Here is a 20,354-nt window from a genome sequence, read left to right on the forward strand (position 1 = left end):
GGTGCTGAGGGAGCTGGCAGAAGTCATTGCTAGGCCACTCTCCATCATCTTTGCTAAGTCGTGGGCAACGGGAGAGGTGCCTGAGGACTGGAGGAAAGCAAATGTCACTCCAGTCTTCAAAAAGGGCAAGAAGGAGGACCCGGGTAACTATAGACCGGTCAGCCTCACCTCCATCCCCGGAAAGGTGATGGAACAACTTGTCCTTGGTGCTGTCTCTAGGCACATCAAGGATAGGGGGATCATTAGGGGCACTCAGCATGGCTTCACCAAGGGGAAGTCATGCTTAACCAACTTGATAGCCTTTTATGAGGACATAACACGGTGGATGGATGATGGTAAAGCAGTGGATGTGGTCTATCTTGATTTCAGTAAAGCGTTTGACACAGTTTCTGACAGCATCCTCGCAGCTAAACTGAGGAAGTGTGGTCTGGATGATTGGATAGTGAGGTGGATTGCGAACGGGCTGAAGGAAGGAAGCCAGAGAGTGGTGGTCAATGGGACAGAGTCCAGTTGGAGGCCTGTATCTAGTGGAGTCCCTCAAGGGTCGGTACTGGGACCATACTATTCAATATATTCATTAATGACTTGGATGAGGGAATAGAGTGCACTGTCAGCAAGTTCGCTGATGACACAAAACTGGGAGGAGTGGCTGACACACTGGAAGGCTGTGCTGCCGTTCAGAGAGACCTAGACAGGCTGGAGAGTTGGGCGGGGAGAAATTTAATGAAATATAACAAGGGCAAGTGTAGAGTCCTGCATCTGGGCAAGAACAACCCCATGTATGAGTACAAGTTGGGGACAGACCTGTTGGAGAGCAGCGTAGGGGAAAGGGACCTGGGGGTCCTAGTGGACAGCAGGATGACCATGAGCCAGCAGTGTGCCCTTGTGGCCAAGAAGGCCAATGGCATCCTGGGGTGTATTAGAAGGGGTGTGGTTAGCAGGTCAAGAGAGGTTCTCCTCCCCCTCTACTCTGCCCTGGTGAGGCCGCATCTGGAATATTGTGTCCAGTTCTGGGCCCCTCAGTTCAAGAAGGACAGGGAACTGCTAGAGAGAGTCCAGCGCAGAGCCACGAAGATGATTAAGGGAGTGGAACATCTCCCTTATGAGGAGAGGCTGAGGGAGCTGGGTCTCTTTAGCTTAGAGAAGAGGAGACTGAGGGGTGACCTCATTAATGTTTATAAATATGTAAAGCGCAAGGAACATTTGCTTTGCAAAGAATAAAATATATTCTGTGTTACTACCTTTGACAGAACAGAAGGCATATGGCATTCTTATCCTGTATTTACAATGACGTGATGCTTTTTCTCTATTACTAGAATTCAGAGATTATTTTCTTAGAATGATATGAGAACCCTTCCTTAAGGAATTTCATAGTGCATTTAAAAAATATTTTCTTTTTATAGTGTTCTTCATACTAAAATAAATAATAGAATCTCTAAGGCATGATGGAAGATACATGGGAAGAGCTGCTACTGTAATGAAGACTGGTACAATTTGAAGGGATTATGCAGTAAAACAGGACTAAGAAAACACAACTATAATATTGCTGAATGTTTTCACTTTCAAGCATTTTACAGAATGCTGATGTAGCCAATAAAAGGGCACATTCATCAAAATGCATAATTTAATTTAAAAAAAACCCCACCAACACCATTTTAAGCATACAGTACTCAGATTTCACATGAAGGTGAAGAAACCCCTTAGGACATTTAAAATTTATGAGGAGTCTTGTGATTTCATTCATTATGTTGACAATATGCACAGCTTCTTTTGAAAATGGATTGGACCACAAAAGGTGAACAGACGTGGTTGTAATAGCTCTTCCCATACTGTGTGCTGAATTATGATAGTTACTTCTGGTTATACGTTACCCAGGAGGACTGTTTAATGTGCTTGGTTATATAGATCTGCAAATTTTTAGCTGTGGGCTGGTGTCCATACTGAGCCATAAATTTACAGTTGATATATTGTTTTCTAGGCAGACAACTCATACTCTGATAGAATTAAGGGTGAGAATTGATTTGCTGCTAAATAAGACACATTTTTGTTTAAAGCATAATAAATGGAAACTGGAACCTATATATGAAAGCAGATATATGTTGTAAATATTGCATTTGCAAAAAAAGGCTTTTTATAATTATAGATCTGCATGTAGATATGGAAAGATACCTTCTGAATGAAAACAGTATCTATAATCTTTTACCATTTGAATTTCGATTGGCAGAAACATTTCTGCTAACATATCTTTGACTGCTGTGGCTACATCTCTATTCTGACAAAATACCGTACTATCAAAATATACTTCTAGCTTGTTTTTAGCTTGTGTTAAGCAGTGAGGTGAATATTGCATGAGTTAGCGATCTCATGTGCTCTTAAGTACCCTAACAAAAAAAATGCTTTATGGAAAAAAAAATTAAGTGGTGATTGCTTATCAGCTATGTGCCAGCAAGGGTCTTCGTGAAATTTGGAATAAGGCTGATTCACTAAGACGCAGAGCAAAATCTTTTACGAACTGAAGCAGTTTTTTTTCTAATCAGCAGTTAAGCTGCTAAGCAAGTCTGCTTAATTTCACTTCCACCCTGTGAAAAGCACCACTGTTTTAGCATTTTCATGATACTGATATAACAAATGAACGAGGAAAGAAACTACCTCTGCTGGCAGAATAAGGAAAAATTTGCTGTGTTATTTTGCCTTAATTTATATTTGGAATTATATCCTGGTTCAGAATTTAAAAAAAACCCTCAGTCTCCCCTTCCCCCTGCTTTCCCTCGTGCACTCTCTTTTTCTCTCTTTTTTCCCCTCTTCTCTTTGTGGCACTCAGGATGATCTGTTCCATCACCTTGCCTGGTTCCGTGATTATTCTGAGTGCCATTACATGGCACATGCAGGACAATCGGGGGGCATCGGGGCCAGCCAACATGGATTCATGAAAGGCAGGTCCTGCTTGACCAGCCTGATCTCCTTCTATGACAAAGTGACCCGCCTTAGTAGATGAGGGCAGGGCTGTGGATGTAGTCTTGATCTTGATGCATTTCATCCCAATTTACCCTTCTCCTCCAGAGAGTAGAAGTAGTAGAAGGGTATAATGCTAGTTTTGAGAAAACGTGTTTTTAAAAATAAAGGGTCAGTAGAATCTTGATTTATCAACACAATTTTTTACTTTTCTGTTTTTTCTGTACTAGTATTTCCTGAGCAAGATTTAAAGCCTTAGAATTTCTAAAAGATTGTATTATCTTTGTTCATCGTGACAGTAAAAAAAAAAAAAAATAAGCTTATCAAATTCTGGTTTAGCCACTGTAGTTTGGAGTCATATGATCCTTAACATTAACTCCTTATTCTAAGCTCTTTATTTTAGTTGCCTTCTGTATCAATGCTTTGATTCTAGTTATGTTTTTAAAGCATTTACCAGAAATAACATTTACCTGAGATTGTCTAAATTCAGCTCTAAATTCACAAGAGCCTTCTTTTATTTCTAAGAAGTGTGTGTTTCCAGGTTGGATGTTGCAGGCATCACCTCTAAGCAGATTTGCAGTGCTATATCTACTGTTTTTTTGATGCACTTGTATGCTTGGTATGTGACTTTTTTCTCCACTCTGAGTTGGCAGCTCTTGGCTGCATTACCTGCAGTTGTACATTGTTTTGCAAATGCAATGTATGGCCCTACAATCCCATATGCTTCTTGTCTTATGCTATTTCTAGCAGTATTTCCTTTGTGAGGGTTCTCCTAAGTTTTTACTTTGTATTCTTCCATTTTTTATTTTCTTCTGTAGCCAAAGTACGTATATTTGTGTTTGTGTTATTTTTCTTTTGGACATTTTCTTTTTGTCCTCAGTGATTTCTGCAGCCTACTATATCACATATCACTCTTTTCCAAGTGTGAAGTCATATCTTTTGTTAGTTCCTTGCCCTTCACCCTCCACCTTGTAGCTTTGGATATCTGATCTGAATTAGTATCTGATCTGTTATAATGAAATCTGCCAGGTGCCTTAATTATAAGTCTGACTTATTAGTTTAAAATGAATAAAAGATTCTTCAAGGAATTCTTTCACTTTTTGCAGTTTCATTTGCAGTCTTTCCAAAGTGTCTCTTTTGGGGGTTTCAGTATTATTGCAATTTCAATTCGGAGCTTGCACTTCCAATCTGACTCTGTTTGGAAACTGGTTATCAGTAGGTGCAGTTTCAGCAAAAATATAAAAGTAGTTATCAGTGAGATTTATTTTTTACTTCAGGTGGATTTCAGCTTTTCACATACAGATGTCAGATACTTATCTGATTTTCATCCACGTAACACTAGTTTTGACTTGTTAGTGGCCTTTAATTCCTGCACTACTATTTTTCCCTCTGTCTCCTTCTTAGAGGTCTGGCTTCCTTACTTCTTTGGTAATCTTAAAATAGTTTAGTTCCTAACCATGGAGTTATAGACTTACAACTTTGGAGTTTTGTAGTCCAAACACCTGCTTAAAAGCGAGCTAATATTAGACTAGGTTGTGCAGGGACTTAACCAGGCATTTTGAATGTCTCCAGTAATGAAGATCACATAGCCTTGTGAGAGTTCCAGTTTGGTATTATGTAGTACCGTGATGTTTGTTTGTTTAAGAGGGCAGCAGAAGAAGTATTAAAATAGCAAGTGTTATTGAAGTTCAAGCCCTCTATTTGAGTGTCTGCGATGTAGGGAGATGCTGCACCTGACCATATCCTAATTTTCCCGGCTGGTTGCTCAAGAAGGATCAATGCATGTTTCTGAAGATGCTTACGTTGATGTGACTCTATAGAAAGTGACAGTAATTCTGATGGAACTTTAGGTGTGGCTGATAGAATACAACTCTCCATTAGTGAAAAGGACTGGATAGCCAGAACCTGAGCATTATGTAAAGAACATTTTTTTTTTTTAAAAAAAAAGCTAATCTTAGGTAGGAAATAAATCGTTTTGTATTCTTCTTGTCTTACTATATTATTAGATTTTTCTTTAAGTTCTTTGATCTGTGATGGTGGCCATTCTGCTGTATTTGAACTAATCTGTTCAATTAAATATTTTAATGGTACTGGGAATCTTAATTTTCAGAATATCAGTCAGATGTTATCTATTTGACCAAATGAAAACTGGTGTTATGCGGAGATATGGTGTGAGATGACAAAGGCTCTTTGATTTAAAAATGCGTGTATAGTCCGGAAAAAAGTAGAGAAGAGTATTTGAGTGGGGAAGCTTTGTACTTACCTCCTTGAGGAAGAAAGTGTTATATTTTCCAGTGATAAGTAGGGAGAGTTAATAAATGCTGTGTAGGAGTGGAAAATAATTCCTATCCACCATTTCAAATATTTTTAGTACTGTTTGGAAATGAAGACTATCCCTGAAGGACAGATGGCAATTGCAAACGAAGCACTTTCTGAACTGTTTGCTGCCTCAGGCTCTATGACAAAATATGAAAAGTGACAATATGTACTGTATTATCCTTTCATGGAATAATAATCACTTCTTGCAGGTTGCTTCTATAGGTATTTCATTTTACATAGGTAGTTCAGATGTAAGCTATTATGTTTTCATTGGTTCTTGTTTCAGTTGTTTTTTGCCTGTGTCATTTAAATGTTTGAGAGTAGCTTTATGAGCAGGATTTTGAACTTAAAAGTTGTAATTTTTTCCTTAAGGTTTCAGTAGTGACTACTCTGCTTCTGTCTCCTGTTTTGGTTTCATCGTAAATATTGACTATATTGAATATTCCAATATTTGAATGCATTATAATTGTATAAGTATCTCATCCTTGCTTAGAACATGTTCAGTTTTCATATACATTTATACCTAAATGCTAATTTTGATATTCCATCCCATTTTAACTCTGTATTATTGATAAACCAAACTCATGTGCACAGTGTAACATGTTTCATGAAACAGTGGGAATCACTTTAAAAGCGTTATTCTAAAGATAACTTGGACTTACTACAGCAAACCCTGGGAAACCATAGGCGACTCTTTGTGCTTTGTTCATTTATGCAAGCCATTCAGTGAAGCGCTGCCTCTGACATTTCAGTGAAATCTAAGACCAGAAGGAGGGAGTGCTGATATAATTAGATATTGAGCCTTTTTAGATGGGGCCTTCTGTCCCCAAAGACCTGCTTATGGTTGCAAATTTTCTTTGTAGTGACTAAAAATGAGCTGTGCAAGCATGTATAAGACCTACCATGCTATAGTTTCCAGAAGATTTGCAAAATTTCCACAAGCTCTGAGTGTCTTACCAGGTCAGTAGTGTAGCCGGATGGGCATATACTGCCAGGAATTCTTTTTCCATTTTCCTTCCTGTTTTAAATAGTAACCATACTGCATGCAGATCCCTTCCATATATTCATTTTTTCCTTATTCTTGCATTGCAGACATTCACCATAAGACTCTTACCAAGTTAGAGGAAGCAGTTCAAGAATATTTTTACTTGCCTTTGTAAAGCTTGAGCTCTCTAAATGAATTCTGAACTTCCCATGTTGCTTACTGACAAATATTGTGCATAAGAAGCTTATATTATTGTAGGTCACTGAATTAATTTTTAAAATGCCAGCTGACATGATTCCCTTAGGGAGTTGTAAGTTGCAGCCTTATATTATGTTCCAGCACAAATGTGGAAATTCAGTGTTTTAGAAAGTAAAGCATTTGTAGTACAGAAACAGTTTAACATGACTCAGGTGATGTTTTTCTAGCATTTAAATTCTAATAGATGGAAATAGGCAGACTTTCTAGAGATTTTTCACTGTCATTGCATGTTTAACTCTCGGGAGAAAATTGGGTTTGGTATCCTTACTTCTGGCACCAAACTTCACAACTGTGGTTGATTGTTGTATTTTGCATAACCAAAAAGGGGGGTTAAAGTACTAATAATGGATACAACTTTTTTCAGTCCAGACATAGGGACACTAAATGCAGGAAGAGAAATAGCTGAAGATAAGCTATCCAGAGCTACTTGTGTGAGTGATTTTTGATTGGAAAGATCTATGGGATGGTACTGGTATTTGTTATATCCTGCTGACATATGGCATGTGTTCTGTTTCCTTCAAATAGTCAAAAATAGAGCACTGTAGATAAGAGATGATAATTAACCAATAAAATAGGCTTTTCACTTATTATAACACTGCCCAGTAGCAGTGCTGCACTTAATAGCTTGTCAACAAGTGCTCTGTATTCCTTGTGCACTGAAGTTTACAAAAATGGTAATTTTTATTTTGTAGAATTGTGAAATGTGATATTTGATTTATGAGTCTGAAAGCAGATTTGCTGTCTTTGGTCCGTCCTTCGTTATAGAAACCCTCTAACATAATCTTGTCCACTTGAAAATTAAAATTTGGGACTAATACAGAAGTTACCAGAATTAGCAAATTGATTACTGTGAAAATGCTTGGAGTTTCTACAAGCACAACAGTATGCCAGCATATCATTCTCATCTTTTCAATATCAAGATTTTTTTCCTGTAGGTATGCTTCTCTGCTGACAGTAGGAATTTTTTCAGTTAACATAGCAGAGTGATTGTGACCTTCTGAAAGCTGTCTGTGATGCTGTTGAGCCATGACTCTAGAATTGGGAATCTTCACCTTAGTGACAGGAAATACACTAAGAAAACAGTTAATCTACTTTTAACTGGCTAGGATAAAACACTGAGTAATATGTGACATAGAATATATTTTTTAGCAACAGGAATAAATACGTTATAGTACATTGAGTCATTTTCCAATTCACAGCTCTAATTTGTATGATTGTGTCCTTGAATATGTAGAATTCTTTCTGGCATTCTCCAGTGAGAGGTTATATTAATAATGCATCTTTCATTTTAATATTACATTTTTTTGTCAGAGATCATTCAAATTTTTTTTGAGTTTGATTTCGTAGCTTTTATCTGCATGTGAAGCTTTCAATGGCACCATAGCATGTCAAGATATCATAAACTACTTATGCTAAACTTTAAAGATGTTTTATGTATCTTTTTGGTTTACATGGTTAATGATGGGTTAAAAGCTAACAGCAGTTGAGGGAAGAAGAGGGAGGGAGGGAAATGCTTTCTTTGTATTGTTCACACTGCACAGTGAATTTACATGAGAATTTTATCAGCTTTCTTGGTGATATGCCTACTCTGAATGAATTCCCCATAGGTGCAAATTTTTTGGACTGGCTTCTTTATCTTTCTTCTTTTGAGATACTGGCTTAAAAGGATGGATCTGCCTTTTATGTCTAGAGAATGATGCCTTGAGACTTACTTGCTATATATTTCCGACAGCCTGTTCAGCTGTAGAAGGCAAAGAGCAATTCTGCAGACAGCTTTGGCTTGTACTAGGGATGAAGTCGAGGCAAAGAACTGGGAGCAGTAGCCACTTCTTTGACCATCCTTTTTACTATAGTTAGTGGTAATTACTCAAAACACTCCATACTCTGAGCAGAAGCCTCCCTATGTATAAGAAACCTAAAAAAGCTGGACATTTTGTTAAGGCAAGGATCTGTGTCTTTATATCTTCACTAAACTGGAAGACATAGATCATAGGATCACATCCTTGATCATAAGGTAATTCAGGTTGGAAGGGGCCTTCAGGAGGTCCAACGTCTTGCTCAAAGCAGGGCCAGCTATGATGTCAGACCAGGTTCTGCTGGGCTTTATCCAGTTGGGTCTTGAAGACTTTTGAAGATGGAGACTCTATAACCTCTCTGGGCAGCCTCTTCCACTTCCTGTCTGTCCTCACTGGGAAAAAGTTTCTCCTTGTATCCAGTCTGAACCTATTGTTTCCAATTATGCTCACTGTCTCTATTCCACTCACCATGTACCAGTGTGAGGAGCCTGGCTGTATCTTCTTGATAAGCTTGTAGGTATTGGCATGCTGCCAAGTCCACCTGGAGTCGTCTTTTCTCCAGGCTGAGCAAGCTTGTTTCCTTAGCTTCTCCTCGCAGGGCTAGTGCACCAGACCCTGACCAGCTTGGTGGCCCTCTGCTGAACATGCTCCACATTATCAATGTATTTCCTTTTCTTGGGAGCTCAAAACTGGAGACAGAATTTTTAGATTCCCTGTCTGTGAGTATATCAACGGATTCCCATGATTTGGTGTCATCTGCAAAGTTGATGAGAATGCACTCTGTCACCTCCAGGTCACTGATAAAGAAGTTGAACATGATGGGATAGACACCTGCAGTACTTCACTTGTTGCTGGCCCCCAGGCAGAGTACCACCCATGAACCTGATCATTCAACCATTTTTTTTTAATCTGTTTGATTTTTCACCCATCCAGACTGCAACGTTGGGCATGGATACAAGAATATTGTGAGAGACAGTGCTCCTTGTGAGAATCAAGAAAAATTGCGTGATCATTATTGACCTTCATGTTCTTGTTCAGAGTTAGAAAAATTTCATTTAATATTATTATAGTTAGACTTGCAGGTATAATACAGCAGTTTAATATTTTTCATAGTGCAATTAAAATAGCTTTCCTGTGTAGATGACTAAGTTACAAGTTATTAACCTAAACTCAGTAAAGTCAAATAGAGGATAACTATTGCTTTGTCTTGGAGATACTTGTGATTGTTTTTGTTGTTTTTTTTTTTTCATAGATCTTTGCTTAAATTTCCAGGTCTTAGCAGAAGATTTTTAAAACCAATGTTTTCTGAATTGGATGCCTGCAAATGACCTGGCAAAAAGCCAAACTGAAAATAAGTTTATTTAAAATGAAGTTTTAATCTATAAAGAAGACTTGAAAAACTGGTGACCAGTATGTAGTGTAATAGTGTGGTTAGTGTCATTTGTTTTTCTAAATTGAGAACAGTGGTCTATTCTACTTAAAAGCCAGTAATCAGTATCTGTAAGGATCTTTGCTGGTTTTAATGTGAGTAGAACACTGGACTCTTTCTATAACTTCAAATAAATTAGTTGCATGTTTTTTTTTTCTAGCACATGGGGAAGACAGAATCAAATGATTGTGTAGGATGCATGTTTCCATGATTATTAGAAGGTTTTTTGTTGTATTTTTGGTTTGTGTTCTTTCCTTTCATTTTCCTTTCCTCTTCCTTTCCTCCTTTCCTCTTCCTTTCTTCCTTTCCTCCTTTCCTCTTCCTTTCTTTTTCTTTTCCCCTTCAGATGAAACTACTGTAGGAGGTAGCATGATTTCATGGCTTGATTCATTGTTTTCTCTTTAGAGAAAATACTGTGGACAGCATTCGGAGAAGGTGTAGAATTAATTTTGTGTAATGTTGTAAAATCTGAAGGCTGACATTAAAATGATTGTGCTATAAGCACGATCAGCAAAACCTAGAAAAGAATCATTCTGCGTGGTGTAGTCTGGGATTTTACACATTACCTACTGCATCACAAAAAAAAATCATTTGCCAATGTAACTGAGAAAGGACTGTTACTTCAAGGCAGTGATGCATCAGGTAGCTCTTGCAGTATTGCATGGTACCTGAAGTTCTCAGGATAGGGAGTCGTAGGGACAAGTATTGGAAAACTACATTTGTATTGTAGGAAAAACTGCGTTGTTTTCTTCCTTTAGGTCCCAGCATAATGAGGATGACATAGGGCTCCTCTCTGTTTTGGTTTGTTACAGGAGTGACACTGGGGGGTGTGTGTGGGGAGAGGGGGCAGGAAATGACTGTCTGCTCTTGGCAAGAAAATCCAAATGGAAATACTAAATCATTTTAGAGTGTAGTTAGCACCCATTATCATGAGCCTAGAAGAAAACCTGAGGAGTTGGGTCTTGATGTAACTTTTGATTGTGTATATCGTATAGCTTTGAGAAGTGTTGTGCAACTTCCAAATACACTTTATAAGTAATAGTTGTTCTTTTTAAAGGCTCTTGTGTCTGTGTGTACAATTCATCAGAAAGAAAATCAAACTTATTCAATCAACTACACTGTGTTCAGCTCTTTATCTTTTGAGTCTGAGACAGCTTCAAGGAACTCAATATTTGTCATACTCCTCCACCCCCCCTTCTGTAGCTTTTTTTCACCCAACAGCAAGAAAAAGTAGCATGTGTGATATGTATGTATACATATGTGTATATATGTGTGTATCCATATATATGTAAAAACTATCAGCAGTGTCACATAATATTATGAAATGCTGTAAAATTATTCATGCATTTATTATCTGATACGTTTGTTACCAACCACAGAAAAACTTTTTTTCTTTTTTTTTTTTAATTGGGAAAGCTTCTTAAGAAGTCATACTTATCACTATGCAGCTTTGCATATTAGAATATCCTGTAATTTCCTCCTTTTATTGTAAAGAAAGAAAGTGTGCATTTTGTAGTGATATTAAAAAAATGCTTGAAGAAAGCCTTTTCAGTGTGATTGCTTTTGTAACTATCTTCAGACTACTTTGTGCTATGAGGGACAGTCTTGAATTTTTTTGCTAAATACTCTGTGGAAACCTCATTGTGGTGTAGAAACTTACTTTATTGCAGCAGTTTGCAGGCATATATGTATGATTTGTCTCTTAATGTAAAATAGACCATGAGAAGTGGCATATGTGGGACATTTTTACCTGTGGAGTTCACAGAGGGTTTTTTGGAGGGGGTTTTATATTTTTGTATGATTTTTTTATTTTGTGTTATTATTTTAATACTGAGGTGATGCACATTTTAAACCAAGTCAGCTGTGACTTGCTTTAAAATATGTATATATGTTTCACTGACTGGCATTCATTTTGAGAGCTGTTGACAGATAACATTATCTCTCACAGTATCTGGTCTAATTCCTGAGGTGTATTGTGACTAAGGGGTCTCATCGGTACAAAGTTTCAGCCTTTTTGACAAACGCCATACCTGGCAGATTGGGTTCAAGGTTATTGTCCACATTTTAACAAATTGTCACTGGTTGGTTGCTTCCACAGTCTTAACAGAATTTTCCTGAAAGTCTAGTTTTCCATATTTCAAAATATCACGCCTCTATCCCTTTTCTACTAGTTATGTTATTTGCTTACAAGAGTGACTTGCTGTTTCTTTATTACTAATGCATGAAATATATGGAAATCTGAGGTCTCTGTCCATCTATAAAATAGAACCAAATCAAGGTGATGATACTTCCATTTCAAAATTATGAAGACAGGTTTAAGACTGATCTGAAGTAGTAATCAATATTCCAAATCTAGTATGTGTGTTTGTAGTTCTCACTGAAATTTTAAGAACAAATACACAGCCAGATTCTGTTCAGTGGCGAGATTACATGTGTGTGAAATAATTACTGAAGGACTTTTGCATATAACCTTGTAACTGAAAGGTTAGTAAATTTATTTTCTCAATGCTTTCTTTCATTTTTTAACGTTTGCCTCATGACAGAGAAGTTATATGGAACATTTCAGTACAAAGGAAATTTTGGGACAGAAACTCTAACAAACTGAAAATGAAGAAATTTATCAGAAGTTTGCAAATATTATGTTAATATAAGACTGAAATTTTTTTTGTTTCTTCTGGCGCTTCAGAAATACCTTTGTCTGTTTACAGTTTATTCTATTTCTATTAAATTGGGACACGGGATAAACACTTATGCAGGTAAACATTACAATTATCAAAAATTTGAAGACTCATAACTGACTTCTCAATTTGAGTTTGCTTTCTGTCCTCCTGTACTTCCTAACTTCATCTAGAAATTATTAAAATAATAGTATATCACAGACAAAAGGCAGATCTGATTTCTAGATTTGATTACTATCATCAAAACCATAATCTTTCTCTCTTATGATCATAAACACTGACATATATTTTGTTAAAATATTCAGTAGCTATTGAAGATAAATTGTTCCAGGAGATCACCTAATTATCCAGTTAATGGGGTATTTTCCATTTTTGCTTTGTCACTGTAACAAACAAGAAATCCAGATTTTCGGACTGCCTTTGTGAAACACCTGCTTTTATTTATGAAAATGAATATGAAAGAAATTGTTTTGCCTGACTTTGTATTTCTGCCTTTGTACTTTGGATTCTGCTCTTTGACTGAGGCACCTAAAAGATAGTCATTATGCTGCTGTCAACAGTCTTGATTCCTCTTCATAGGCTTTCTGTACTTATGTTTATAAAAGGCATATAAACATCTGTTTGCAATGGTAATGATGGCAGGTTTTCTGTTAATACTTAGCTGAGTAGCTGAAGAGTGGTTAAAGAAATTACATTTCAGTAAACTCGAATTTAAAAAAGGGGAAAAATCCTTATTTGAACAATGGTTCACTCTTAGCTATTTTTATTTTTTGTAACAGGGTTCTAATCTAATTTCTTTGGCTTATAATCCTGTCATAGAATCATCGAATGGTTTCAGTTGGAAGGGGTCTTAAAGATCATCTAGTTCCAACCCCCCTGCCACGGGCAGGGACACCTTTCCACTAGACCTGGTTGCTGAAAGCCCCATCCAGCCTGGCCTTGAACACTTCCAGGGAGGGGGCATCCACAACTTCTCTGGGCAGCCTGTGCCAGTGTCTCACCACCCTCACAGTAAAGAAATTCTTCCCAATACCTAATAGAAATCTGCCTTATTTTAGCTTAAAACCATTACCACTTGTCCTATCACTACTTGCCCTTGTAAAAAGCCACTCTCCAGCTTTCCTGTAGGCCCCATTCAGGTACTGGAAGGCTGCTGTAAGGTCTCCCCGGAGCCTTCTCTTCTCCAGGCTGAACAGCCCCAACTCTTTCAGCTTGTCTTCATAGGAGAGGTGCTCCAGCCCTCTGATAATCTTCGTGGCCCTCCTCTGGACTCACTCCAACAGCTCCATATCATTCTTATGTTGGGGGCCCCAGAGCTGAACACAGTACTCCAGGTGGGGTCTCACGAGAGCAGAGTAGAGGGGTAGGATCACCTCCCTCGATCTGCTGGTCATGCTTCTTTTGATGCAGCCCGGGGTATGGTTGGCTTTCCGGGCTGCAAGCGCTCATTGCTGGCTCATGTAGAGCTTCTCATCAACCATCACCCCCAAGTCCTTCTCTGCAGGAATTCTCTCAATCTACTCATCGCCCAGCCCACATGCAGGACCTTGCATTTGGCCTTGCTGAACTTCATGAAGTTCTCATGTCATTCAGTAGGACTTCACAAAAATATCTAGATTGCAGGCTGACACATGGTCATTCCTTAGCTGCAAACATACATCAGACACCAAGGGACTAACTGGCCTGATAGGTTAGGTCATTCTTATATAATTACCCTTCTTATGATATATTTATAAAGGATAGTATTAACAAATAGAAGGCTATCACCCTGTTGGTAGAATTGTAAAATACCACGTGTCCTATCCTTATTTTGCTATATCAGCAAAATGACTATTTAAGCTCAGTCACTAACTCAATTACAAGAAAAGGTATTGAATTTTTTTTGATTAAGTGAGTCAGTAATGTTTCATTTGCAATATGAATAGAAAACACTCAAGTATTTCAATTTTCTATCTCAAGTGAAAGAACAGTTATTAAAAAAAACCTGTGACACTCTTCAGACAAGGAACAAAACCATGTATTTTTTGTAGCATTCTAGTTGCCTTTGTCACTCTTTCTGGAATTTTGTGTGTGTCCCTGTTAAATTCTACCAGCAACAGCAAATTAATTTTAGCTTCCATAGGCTTTTGTCAAACAGGTTTCTTGCATACCCCCTTGATTTAAATGGAAGTATTAGCATCATGAGTGCATTTTCCTTTGAAATGTAGTAGATTTGCGAGTTAGGTATGTAAATTCTGTTTTTTTCAAGTGTTGTGAAGATAGAAAACTTGTTGGGGAAAGAATAATAAATTGTGAGGATAGGTATGCAAATAATCACACTATTGATAATAAGGTAACAATTAAATGCCACAAAATAAAAATTACCAAGACTTTCTCTGAAATTAAGCATATATGTCAATCAGGCAGCTGATGATGATTCTTAGTGCTAATATGAGCAAATGTTATGACATGGTTCAAAAGAAGGATGTGCTTTCTCTATGCTTTCCTTAAATATACTTAAACATTTGTCAAGTAAATGTACTTCAATGTTTGTCAAGTAATAAATTTTAAATATTTCATTACATGAACAATGAACCCTTTCATACTTCAATGTCATTTTAATTAGCATTCTACATGAAGAGGCAATTTAGCTGACTTTTCTGAAGTTTTTAATATGTTTTCTCTGATTTGTCCAATTCTTTGTTGTTTACACATTTTAGCCTGAAATTTCCATTTGGGGGGTGTTTTGATATCAGGATGTTTGTCTGTGGATAGGGAATGTGTTCAAAGTCTGCATTTTTATCAGTATGTGTCCTCATCACTTGGATCCCTTGAGTGCTGCTTGAAGGATGGAGTGCTGGGCTTGCTGAGCTGTGTTGGTACCTGCCTTCATTCATACTTCTGAGCAGATAGGGTTTTGCAGTGTGGCTGTTTCAGGTTTTCTATGTACAGCATTTCTTCTGGGTGTTAGACACTTGGAGTACACTCCTTGGCAGCGGGTCCAAAATTTACTCCCATCCTATTTATAGAAACAGAAAAGTGGATACAGAGGCATGTTCTACATGAGGAAAAAGCAACTTCCCAAAACTCTCTTTCCTCTTCCCCTGTCCCTCTGTATTCAGCCCTGATCAAGGATCCAAGCCATATCCCTGATATGGCATGTGTAACCATGGCTTAGGTTTCTGCGGAAACTGCTAAGTTGAGAGAGCTGAGAAAATGTCTGCAGAGTAGAATAATGCAAGATAAGGAAGATAAAATGAAAGATGTAGGTTATATTGTTGAGATGGGAATCAGCAATAAATTCAGTTGGAAAAACAGCATGAAAAGTTATACAAACCTAAAGGCAAAAAGGGAGTCAGCAAGAGATGTCAAGGCAGCACCATTCAGGATCATTTCCAGGTAGCAGTGAAGGATGGCCCTTTCCAACATGAATGACAGCAGTTAAGGGGAATGGGCTCTGTGTGTCTTGCCTGGGTAATGATAATACTAATGCTTAGTCACCTTGTGAAGTTGCAGGTATATTTTGTGTGCATTAGCCAAGAAATAGTTTTAAATATCATATTTATTGTTAAGTGTTGTATTTTAATGGTATTTAAGGTTTATTCTCCTTGCAGTGTCTTTTTGCCCATGGCTAATGGTACTTGAACAAAGTGACCGAAAGAAGGAGGGATTCATACCTTGTTAAGAGTTAAAATGCGTTTTTCTTCAAAATCCAAAGCTCTTTTTATGGCATGTTACTTGAGCTGACCAGGGAGTTTGTGTTCATACAAACTTCCTATAAAATATTCTGCTGGAGTTTTGAAAATTTAGTAAATTAAAATTGTATCATTTGCCATACTTTTTTTCTCCCAGTGGTAATCTGCCATCCATTTTTGTGTAATGTATATTGTATTATTTTAGTTCCTATATTGAAAACTGCTTTATTAGCTGTTTCTTAAGCAACAGTGTGAATTAAAGTGAAATTGAGCCATAATATTACTGCACTGTCACAGTAATGTGATCATATTCTTTCTACAGTTCGGGATGGACATAAGTCTGTCAGTGGGAAAACCTGTAAAATACAAATACAAAGCCACACCCATTGTATTGATCTGTTTTTTAAGATCTCGGGTCTATCAACCAGCTAGCCTGACTATATTGAATTTACCTTTGCTGTAGCAGTGAAGAAATCAATTCTGTAGTTTTGCACTTAAGTGTCATAAAATCAGATTTAGGATGTCATTGTGCTGATTTAGAAAGAATTGATTTATTATTACATTGAAGTTGAAAAAATGTATGAATGTAAAAAACAGGTGAAGTTAATGGAGAAGATAATTTTGAATTACAAAAAGCCATCTGGACATGGTCCTGGGCAACTGGCTGTAGGTGGCCCTGCTTGAGCAGGGGGATGACCTCCAGAGGTCCCTTCCAACCATTCTGTCATACTGATTCAGTGAAAATAAAATTTAGAAGAAACGAAGTGGATTTCTATCACTACGTAAGTGTTTTCAAGTAATGGAGGATTGATTTGCTTTTTTATCATTGTTGCATATGTTCCAGTGATAATGTGGGAAGCTCATAACTACGTAACATTCATAGACTGGAGAGATTCCAGAGGAAGAAAAAAAGGTTTGTATTTTTTTAAAAAAGCCTTGTGAAGGAAGACAGGAAACCTGAGTGTAATTAGTCTAGGAAAAAAAGAAGATGAGGTGGAAACTGAATTCTTGGTGTAAAGAGCAAACTGGACAAAGTTCTGCCAGTAATAAATCAAGTATTATTGGTTCCACTTCAGTGCAAGAAGTCTCGACTGGATCATCTCCCTCTTTTCCAGACCTAATTTTCTTTGATTTTAACTATTTCCATGCTGTTCTGTCCAAAAGAACTACATTGTCTAAGACTGAAAATGATTTTTGACAATAGAGACATAAGTCTTGTTCTGTTATTGATGGTAGTTGCCCTTAGTTAACCTGGAGAGTTGAAACAGGGCACAAGTGCATGTGATTGCTGGTTGATAGGTTTCTGTTACTACTCAATACACGGGGCGGGGTGAATCTTTGTTGTCAGATTTCGCGGTTTAAAATTATTTCCCAATAGAAGACATGGCAGATGTCATCTCAAAGTCTTTGCTTTTAGAAATAATTTTTAAACTACATAATCTTTGTTGCTTAATGGAAATTTGCTTGCCTGGAGCAGTGTAATAAAATGAAGTGAAAAACAAAATATTTAGGCTGTATGGTGACTGCAAATGTACAAAACTGCTCACGTTCAATTGCACAACTGTGGAAAGCTGCAGTAATTCAGATAAATAATATACAAGTTTAAAAATCAACTACATATATTAGCTGGGTCTCTGCTGCTTAATTGGCTTAAAGTATTTCATGTTGAATGTGAAGAACACATTTATATATTAATACCAATTCTTGTTCAAATGTTTTACATGTCTTAATGCATCTTAATCTGAACTCAACCTAAAGCTTTTGTCACTGTTACGGAGGAAAGTATTTTAATATTTTATTCACTTCATCTTACATTATTCGTAAATCTAAGATCTATTACTGTAGCTGACAGAAAAAAGAAGGATTTTTTTTTATTTTCATTAATATTTGAGGCATGTATATAACTCCTAGTGGTACCAAAGCAGGAATTGTATAAATTCTTTGGCCACAGAAAGAACAAGCTATTATAATTTCTACTGAGAAAAATCTGAATTTTCAGTATGCATATTTTAGTTAAGTTCTTAGTCGTATGGACTTTTTTAGGCCTGCTTTAAGAAAGATAGTTGTCAAAACAAGGTTAATAAATCCATTCTAGAATTTGTATACTTTAAAGCTGTGCTTGATTTATATATGAGATGTGAGAAACAGCTCTGTCTAAACAAATGATCTAAACCATTGTCTATGAACCAGTGGAGTGAATCGGATGTTCATACTGCCTTTCTGGAAATTGCATACATGTTGGAAATGTTTCTAATTCCTCCAGCTCAAACTATTTATAATTGTTTGTAAACAGCAGAAAACAGAAGTTCAAAAACAAAGGAGAAAAAGTGTGTTTCTGAAAAAAAAAAATTAATAAAATGTTTAGGAGAGGCATGGAAAGTTAGTAGTTTGTCATCTTAATGTGAGGTGAGCAAAGCAAGCTTTTTGAAGACGATACAGTATGGCACTAACATGGCTTGAGTGTTGCATGTAGTCGTTAGATTGGTATTTTCATTCTGAATTCCTTTCCAAATGTTTTACTTTCTTCTAGACCTTTATTTTTCAGTCAGGAGCATATATGCCTCAAAAAGAAAAGTTTGATAAAAATGATGATACTGAATGCACAGCAAAAATTTTCTTTTGTTCCAGGCTGCTTTTGTTTTTTCTTCTTAATCTTAAATGTATTATTGCCTAAGAGTGTTCTGTCTTTTGATCACAGACTTGAGAGAAGGCAAGAAAAAGCAGTATTATGGGTCCAGTAGGCATAGCAGAGCATAAGTTTATTACTGTCTTTTCATGCTCTGTTTGCCTGATAAGTATCAGGTTTAAACAAAGCTTTTGTTGTTCTTGCTATTTTGGACAGATTATTTTCTTTTTTAAAAGGCCCTGAATATTTTTTAACAGGTGGTTAAACCAACATTGGAATCTGTTTTCCTTGCTTGACTTCAGAATCAAAGATCTGGCTTTACAAAGTGAGTTATTTAAATTCACAAGAAATTTACTGTGCTGTTTTTTGTTACAGTCCCATCACACTACCCAGGACCTGGGGGATGATGTTTGTATACAGATGTAAAACCGAATTTGTTCCAGCACACACTGCTCTGTATTTCAGTATATTTCTTAGAACACTTTTTAACGTTTTCTGTGAACTGTACTTCTAGTTCTCATTTAAGATTATAAACTATGAATGCGCAGAATAAGCACTAATATCCAGCAGGATTCTTTTGCATCTCAGCAGTCATACTTAGCTGTGAACTTTTATAACATTCAACTAATATGTTTATTAATTTTTTGACTCAGCTTTCTTACAGTTGCGTTACCAGGACAAGCTTGGCATATGGAGTCTTGCCAGCATAGCTGTGCTGGGTCATGGTAGGAGAACAGCAAACCAGCTAAAGGTGCCGTGCAGACAACTTTAGTCTGAATTCAGCTCTGCTGACAGCAAATACCTTTTGTCTGCTTAGTCTGTGTCATTCTGAGGATATGATGTAACTATACTACCAGAAATACTCCTTCTGTTGGCATGTAATGGCTGGATTATCTCTTATTTAAATGTATCTATCTAAAAATGAGTTTTTTAATAAAATGTAGTCACCTAGACTTCCTTTGTAATTAAGCGGGCAAGCAGGCACCCTGAGAGAGCAGTTTATCCCATTTTAAAAGATGTCTGATATAGGTAGGATGAATTGTCTTCTTTTTGTGCTTGTCTGTCCCAATGAATTGGATGGAGGATCTGGGTAATTAGATTAGACAAACCTATGTTTTAGATAGGTGAAGTTAAGCATGATGAATTTGACATGTAGGGTACCATACACGCAGACATGCTCACAGTGAGTAACTGCAAGTTATTCTGAGGGATAATAATTGCACCATGTATAAGTTTTTTAGAGAAAATAATGAATTTATTATCAGTCTGAAAATAGGAGTGAGCTGTTTGTAGGCAGTTGTATGCAAATCCCACAAAGACAATCATATGTAAATATATTAGGCATTTCAGAAAATTTCACCAAGATGTAAGAATAGCATATTAATGTGAAGGGACTTGTTGATTTCTATACATAATAAGGCACACAAGGAAGGAACATTTGAATTGCTGGTGTGTGGGTAAAGGAAAACGAGCATCTCTCCTGGATCATAGTTTCTAGTTATTTCTAGAACAGTAACTTTAAGTAGGCTTGACTGTTTGTAGTAATAATATTACTATGTAGAATGTAAGTAATTAAGCTAATGAGGGATTATTAGAGAATAGAATCAGAATGTTTTAAGCCCTCGTTTAATTTTAAG

General features: G+C 36.9%; 1 protein-coding gene across 8 annotated transcripts in view; it reads left to right on the forward strand.

Moving 5' to 3' along the window:
- The window catches only part of IMMP2L (inner mitochondrial membrane peptidase subunit 2), a 525,164-nt gene that overhangs the window by 45,989 nt on the left and 458,821 nt on the right, over positions 1 to 20,354 (forward strand). The window contains exon 4 of one of the 8 annotated variants that reach the window (XM_068401513.1): positions 9,104 to 9,509. The exons of the other annotated variants lie outside the window; for them this stretch is intronic. Coding sequence (XP_068257614.1) covers positions 9,104 to 9,137 — 34 coding nt within the window. The 3' untranslated portion in view covers positions 9,138 to 9,509. Of the gene's footprint in view, positions 1 to 9,103; positions 9,510 to 20,354 lie in introns of those variants that run through there. 8 annotated transcript variants of the gene reach the window in all.

Source organism: Nyctibius grandis, chromosome 5, assembly GCF_013368605.1.
Source record: "Nyctibius grandis isolate bNycGra1 chromosome 5, bNycGra1.pri, whole genome shotgun sequence".
NCBI classification, from domain to species: Eukaryota; Metazoa; Chordata; class Aves; order Nyctibiiformes; family Nyctibiidae; genus Nyctibius; species Nyctibius grandis.